This window comes from Cygnus olor, chromosome 10 (assembly GCF_009769625.2).
Source record: "Cygnus olor isolate bCygOlo1 chromosome 10, bCygOlo1.pri.v2, whole genome shotgun sequence".
Classification (NCBI taxonomy): Eukaryota; Metazoa; Chordata; class Aves; order Anseriformes; family Anatidae; genus Cygnus; species Cygnus olor.
Window position 1 is genome coordinate 19,313,993 of NC_049178.1, and position 7,459 is coordinate 19,321,451.

The 7,459-nt window shown below is 38.9% G+C and overlaps 1 protein-coding gene across 10 annotated transcripts in view; it reads left to right on the forward strand.

Annotated features, from left to right (window-relative positions):
* The window catches only part of CHL1 (cell adhesion molecule L1 like), a 128,960-nt gene extending 122,401 nt beyond the window's left edge, over positions 1-6,559 (forward strand). For 9 of the 10 annotated variants that reach the window (XM_040568689.1, XM_040568690.1, XM_040568686.1 and 6 more), the window contains one exon: positions 1,057-6,559. In XM_040568689.1, the coding sequence (XP_040424623.1) occupies positions 1,057-1,273 (217 nt within the window). In that variant the 3' untranslated portion in view covers positions 1,274-6,559. The remainder of the gene's footprint in view (positions 1-1,056) is intronic. The other variant, XM_040568696.1, reaches the window with a different exon arrangement.
* Positions 6,560-7,459: the final 900 nt, after the last annotated feature.

Here is a 7,459-nt window from a genome sequence, read left to right on the forward strand (position 1 = left end):
TATAGATTATACATGTAGTTGATTATATGCTGAAGAGGTAAAGTTCAGGTGCATTTCTCTGTCTTTCCTTATATAACATCACCAAAGCTTTCACACTGAATTGGTGTTAGCAAGGACCATTCTTGAGTGATTATGTACCTAGTTCAGAGCCCTAATTTTTGTTTTTAATCTACCTTCCCCCTCCCCTTTGTGTATGATTATTTTTGAGAGCTGAAAGCATGTTTAGAATATGCAGACACATCTGGAACGTTTCCTTTACCCTCAGCCCCTGTCTGGCTGCAGAGGCAGGGACAGACTCTAGCCGTGTGTGTGAGCAGCCTGCAGGATGTGCAGGATGCTGGAGCCATACAAGCCATGGCGGGCTGCTTGGGACCAGCTTCAATTTACAGAGAAATCAGTTACAGCCAAAGCTGCTGAAGGCACCTTGCAGGAGATGGTAAACATTACGAGCAGTGACATGGGAGATGCATATGGCCATGTATGGCTGTAAGACCTATCTCTACAGTTAAGAAGGGTTTCACTGTCACTTTTTATTGAGTGAGCCAAGGCACTGCAAAATTTTAACTTCCTTTTAACAGGAAGTTAAAAGTGGCCTTTGGCTGAAAGCGTTTTCTTGATTCTTTAGAGATAAGTAAAGGTCAACCAAATGTCATGTTCAGTCAGGAGAGGTTAGGCTGCTTTGGTTGTTCTTCTGCATTGCTATTAGGATGAATAGATAATGTAATTTTCTGTTTTTTTCTTAGTTTTGGTGGTTTGTCCATTTCCAAAAAATTGCCATTAAACAAATACGTTATATGAGCAGATTAATATGTTATTTATTAATTCTGTTAATCAGAACATCATACCTGTGGGAAGTTCAGGCATACAATAGGTCGGTGTAGATGAACTGGCTGATATCCACTGGACCAAGCAGAACTCATGTTCATGTTGTTCTCAATGTACAACCCACAGAGAAATGTTCCTTTGGTCTTCCCTCCTGTTTTCACAGTAGAAGAGCTGTTTCCGTGCATGCAATCAAAAGCTAGATTTTTGGAAAGGCATTTCTTTGTTTTGTAGTGACAGCGATGAAAAGCCGCTGAAAGGCAGCCTCCGGTCAATTAACGGGGACATTAAAGCCACCGAAAGTGCTGATAGTCTGGTAGATTATGGAGAAGGGGAGCACGGGATGTTCAATGAAGATGGTTCATTTATTGGAGCTTATTCTGGATCTAAGGAAAAAGGATCAGTCGAAAGCACTGGGAGCTCTACGGCAACTTTTCCTCTGCACGCGTAAAATACTAGTGAGAAGATTCATGTTTAATTGTGCTATTTATCTTGATTAGTACTCCACAGTTACCACAAGTGATTGGAAGCAGGTTGCCAGTTGAGACAGTCAGGAACCTGACATCCAGGTAATAGAAAAAAAAGTCACTGCCACTAAGAGATGATTTCTGAGACTTTTCCATCCTAATTTGCAGGTGTTTTATTCTAATTGAAACACAACAAAACATTCTTTATTATACAAAATGTGTCACTCAGTCTTACCAAAATGGAATTTCTCAGTGTTACATATGTATAGTTAACTGCTTTGCCATGTTTCTTAGGTTTGGAATATGTTTCTCTGTATAGCATATTTTTTTTCTTGTTTGGCTGTTGTCACTTTGTACATACATTTATACATACTATTCCCTCATGTATCATGACCTCAGCGTTACTGAGGTCAGAACAGAGCAAGGAAAGTGGACAAAAAGGCAGGTTACTCTGCAAAGTGACACAGTGCATCCTAACGAGAAAAATGATATTTTAAACTACTTAAGAAATATATTCTATATATTATATAATTTTTTTCATAAATACATAAACTCCTTTGCTTTTGATATTCTAAAAGTATTTTAGTGGTTACAGCTGACTGCAATTATCAGTACTTTGAAATGCAACTTCATCCACAGAAAATATGCTCTGAAAAGATGAAGCTCTGGCCTTGTGGATAAATCTTCTGTCCAGTAGCTGGCACTATTTCCTTAAATAAGTTAAGCTGCAGTAACTTTCCTGTGGCAAGGCGAAACAGGGTTCCCATTCACCATCATTGGAAAGAATTTTATTTTATTTTCCTTAGTCTCTGCAAGCTGCATTTCTAAGCAAAGCGCTTTTTGTCCGTCTCATATCTGTATATTTGTGTGCTAGCATACATTTCATGGAGACGTTGTACAGATGATATTAATATTGACACAAGTGAAAATTAGCCTTGTTTTATTTTGAAATGAGACATGTTGCTAGCATGGGTCTGTATAGCTGTGTAGGAATAGAATTGCTTCTCAGTATGAGTTTCAGCCAGCAAAACTAGTTTTTGACAGAGTTGTGTGTATACCGGTCATATAAGTCTTACTTCCTTCTAGGGTCCCATAAAATAGATCTACCTGACTTTCTGAGAGATCGTTTATTTTCACCAGTTCACTGTTAAATAAACAAAGGCAAAAGCAAAGAGAAAATATTATGGTATAGTTTCTTTTATATTTTGTTTACTGAATGCTGGTTTGAATCTGGTTCTGTTCTTTACCAGTCCTTTCCACCACTAACTCAGCAAAGCTGTACAGCACATTTTTTTGGTCTTTTTGTATTGGAATCTCCTGATTTTCTTTAAAAAGATTTGTATTTTGAAATATGCTTATTTGAGTTGAGTGTTAATATTGTTTCATTTCTTTTTGAACTTACAAGTGACCGTCACTTCAAGTTAAATGTTTTTTAAAAACTTACTCTAGGAGGTCCTAAAAGCCATTTTGTGTCATGGTATTAATTAGGGAAATATCCCTGATGGTTCCTTCATGGTCTCCATTACTTCAGTGGAAGAAAGAGAGGAAGCAAGGATTACTCGTATGGTTACGGGTTTACAGGTAATGCCGATGACTAAAGCTCTGTTAGTCGCACACAGAGATGTACTTGGCTGGAAGAGGAAAGGCCATGGACCACAGGCAGCTAACCACGCATGTGGGATCCTCACTGGGCAGCTGGACTGTCAGATATGCTCAGTGATTTCTGAACATAGTGAGGGGTCTTGGGTGCTCAGTGCTTTTGAATATCTGTTACTCTTTTTTTTTTTTTAATTTTTATTTTTTTTTTCATAAGGACTTTTCCTGCAGCCTCGATTTTGAAAAAGGAAACCCCAAACAGCCACCTCAAAACAAAAACAAACAAACAAACAAACAAAAAACACCCTAAATCCCAACTGTATGAGCATGGCAGGATGAGCAGGAATCTACCCTGAATCCAAAACAGTTCTGTTCCATGTCCATGACCCCTGTGATGGTGTGAAGGAATTGACTGAGTCATTCTTTTTTTTATTATTTATAAGGCTTTTTTTTGTTTGTTTCACTCAGTCCAAATGCTGAGGAAGTCCAAAAGTCATTCTCATTTTAAAAATAAATAAATAAATAAAAATCTTCATTTGTAAAGAAGGGAGGGCATAACTGGAGAAATGTGAAAACTAGCATCTTGTCAATAGAGACATTTCCCACCAGGATCTTTATCTTCATCTGGTCTTGCTGTAGCCCAACCCAGATGAAGACTAAGAGGTGATGAGGCTTGTGACACCCTCTGTTACAATCTTCTTCTGGTTTTAAGGTATTTCCTCTAGGAATCATCTACGCTAGCTCAAACTACTGCAACACTGATTGCAGGCAGCCATTGTTTTGTTTTCTCAGTCATTTTCATTTAAATGTTTTGTGTTTTGAATTGAGATATTTCTGCTGATACTTTGTAAATATTAAAGTGAGCCCCCAAGTCTTCTCTCTCCCAGCCACTGGGCATCTCCAGTGGTGAAAAGGGGACCACCTGCAGCTTTCTCCAGTCCTTGGAGAAATGGATCCTGAAAAAACCGGTCTGCCCATACCAAGGATTCAGCGCCATCTCACATTGCTCCTCACCTTCCTTAGCATCTCCCAAACCTGCATAAGCTTACAAAACCCCTGGGCGTTTTTCCTGGAGGGACACTGAGAGAGTGTCATTAGTCAAAGATGTTCAAGGGACAGTCAAGGAATAAAATTAGGGCAGGCTCCCCGCCATGGCTTCACAAATTTCCCTGTGCAGAGCTCAGGAGGGGCTGAAACAGGCAGAGCTTTCTCACCCGTGGAGTCCTCACCCAGGACCCTCCTCAGTGCAAGGCTGGATGCAACCCATCAGCAGTCATGGTCGTGTTTTCTTGTACTTGGGTCGATGCAGATCAACCAGACTCATTGTCCCAGAAAACACCTATGTTAAACAGACACAAATTTCAAATCATATTAGCGAGTGTCAAATTATTGAAGAATGAATAAATCCCCTGTGCTATCACTTGCTCCATTGCTGCTAAGAGATGTTTATGACATTCCTGTGATGTGCTACTCATCTGTGCTGGTATGAGTGCTTTTTCGATTAAAATTTTAATTCAGATCCTTAAATCTTAATGTTAGTGTTTCATTATGCCTCAGGGCCTAAAAATCATACAGTGACAAAAAGATGTGCAATGGAATTTGTGCAGTGTGAGCTGACTTTTGAGGAATATGCACAATGAATATTAACCAAATGGCTGAAACTCCCAGGGAATCTAACTCACAGGAACGTTTTTCTCTTTTCCAATCATTTCTTTTCCATTTACTTTTTTTTTCTCTATTGTCATTTTATTTTACATTGTAAGGGCAGCACTCACACAGCGTATTTTGGAAAGTGTAGGATACAAATGGATTTTCAGAGATTTGTTTTCAGAAGTAATCTACCAGAGCAAGCTTGCACTTTCCTGAGCAGATTTCTGTGATTGCCAGGAGATGGGTTCAATTTTTGTCCAGGGCACGTTGTTACAGGTGAGAGGAAATGTGGCCACGCAGGTTGAATAAAAAGTGTCACCAGCTGTAGAGCTGTTCCAAAATGGCCTATTAGTCAAATAACATAGTTTTGCTCTGGCCAGGAGTATTTATTAAAATGGGATGATGAAGTCAGCCATGGCCAGTGTGTGAGCCTGTAGACCGCATCGGATAGGTAATTATTAATTCCCTGGTTCCATGGGTGTTCACTTGGTTACGTTTGGCTCTGCTGTGCCACTACAATTTGCTTCCAATACGAGTGTGGGAAATGACACTTTCACACTGGATGTCTCCGCCAACCCTGGATGCAGTTTCGTCCTGCAAGGAGGAGGCATTTCCCTGTCCCCAGAGGTCCTCGCTTGTAGACTTAAGCAGAGTTCTTTTGAGCAGTAGAGGCACGGATGTTTCTCAAAAAGCTGTAAGGATTTGACTGTGCATAAGATTAAGCAAATAAAATCAGTTCCTCCTAACTAATGGGGAAAAAAAAACAACCCTCTGTGCAAGCTCATTGCTAGTGAGCAACAGTTTGCATTCACAGAGCAGTGCATCATTGATTTTGTATAGATTGTAATTTCAGACCTAAGTTTTTATTCAATACATATATATACTAAAATGGGAAAATCTGGAAACCTATCACAAGAAATCCCTATTTCTGTGCCACTCTTCAGCAGAGAGTTGCATGTAGGGCTGAGCATCAAAGCTCCTCTGGGGCTGGATCCATAGCGAGAGCAGGATTAAAAATCAAATCAGAAAATGGCTTTCCCCTCTGGATTAAAATGTTTGTATGTGTAGCAATATAAAAACTTCTGTTATGCAAGTTAAAATGGATTTAAATAGCATATCATTTAACGTTTTCTGTTTTGTTGTTCTATTATACAAATTTTAATGAGTAGCTCTTTTCTCTGCTAGCTGCTTCCATTGACTTAATGGGTCAGATCCAACGCATAAGAGGGTTTAATAAAACTTTTTAGGCCGTTATTCTTTTCGAAATGAAAAAAAATATTAGCACAATCTTTCTATACAAAGGATGTTTGGGTGGTGTTTGTTTGTTTGTTTTTACGGTAATTCCACATGTAGTTTTGTAAACTAAAATTAGAGTGACATTCACTGATCCTTTGACACTTCTGAAAGGAAATCTCATTATAACTTTTTATAGCTTTTATTTTGCAGGTGAGTGGTAAGTCTAGATTAGTTCAAGTACCTGAAAGGACAGTAAAATAAACAAATGAATAAATAAATACGGTTCTTCACGGCAAGAATATTTCCTTTCTTTGACAACAGATCAAGCCCTCAGCTGCATCTCTTTAAATGTGTAGTGTTTCAGAGTAAGGCGTACAACAATGTTGGAGTACCAGTACATGTTTACATTGCAGTTCTGTATCTTTCACGTAAAAGTTTCAACTACACGATGAAGCAAGTGAGTTTTGTGATCTGCACTGGTTTGTTCAGCTGTCATGCAGGAAACAATGCGTGGGTTTGAGCCAAAGCATTCTGTCTGTTTCATTTTTTATTATTTTTACTTTAAACAAGATACTTTGTAATTTCATGAGAAAAGATCAAAGCAAATGTGGTGTCACCGTTAATGTTCCTTTTTGAGCTAAATATTAGTGTGCATTTATTAAAGTTTAGAGAAACGTATTGTACTGTAGTGGCTGTTTGTATCATGCATACGTGCACGTATGGTTTTAAAAGATATTTTCATTTTACATGAAATTCAACTTTGCTAATAAAAGTTTGACTTGATGTAATCTTCAAAAGCCTTAGCTGCAATCAGCAGGTTTGGTTTGTTTTTGTGTGTGTGTTGATGGTGGTGATTTTGGTGATGGTTTTTTTTTTTTTTTTTTTTTTGGATAATATTTCTTTGCCAGTCTCCATCCATAGCCTCTGCGGTGTGTGCTGGGTTTGTGTGGCTGCAGACAAACAGACAGACAGTCTGGCCTGACCCACACCAAAGCAAAGCAGGGCAGAACCTGAACTGCTGGCACAGGTGCATGGCATGAAAACTTCCTGGACCAAATTATCATTCTCTGTAACGGTAGCACGTATATTATGCATTATATACTCTGGTTGTGTCAGTAGCATCACATAACCTCCTAAGCACACACTGCGTTAACCCAAGTGGCAGGTGAAATACCTGCAAGAATAAAATTATCCAGTATTAATATACACTTAGCAATGAAATGGCACAGCATTTGGCCACAGCACAGCCACATTGGCACAGCATTTGGCCACACAGCACATTTGGCACAGCATGGCCACAGCACAACCAGACCTGACCAGAGGTGAAAGCTCCTGATCCAGCTACACGTGGTAGAACCCAGCTAGAGAGGTTAGTAGGGCTGGTCTCTGCTCCTCTGATTAAAGGTAGTTATCAAATAGTGAGTTGATAACCTAGTAATTCCCTCTCTTTCCTTCTCTTCCCATGTGGAAATCCCCAATTATGCTAAAAGTCTGAAATCTAAGAGTATTTATTTTATAGAAATTTAAGATTTTTTTTCCCCTCAAGGAAATTAGAAAAATAAAATATCTGTAGTTCTCTTGCTGCTAAGTCTTAAAATGGTTATCCTGCCTTCGTGTGTGTTTTTGTTTGGTTGGTTTTCTCACAATATTCAGCACTGTATGATTTCTTTATTTCCATGCTGCCTGTC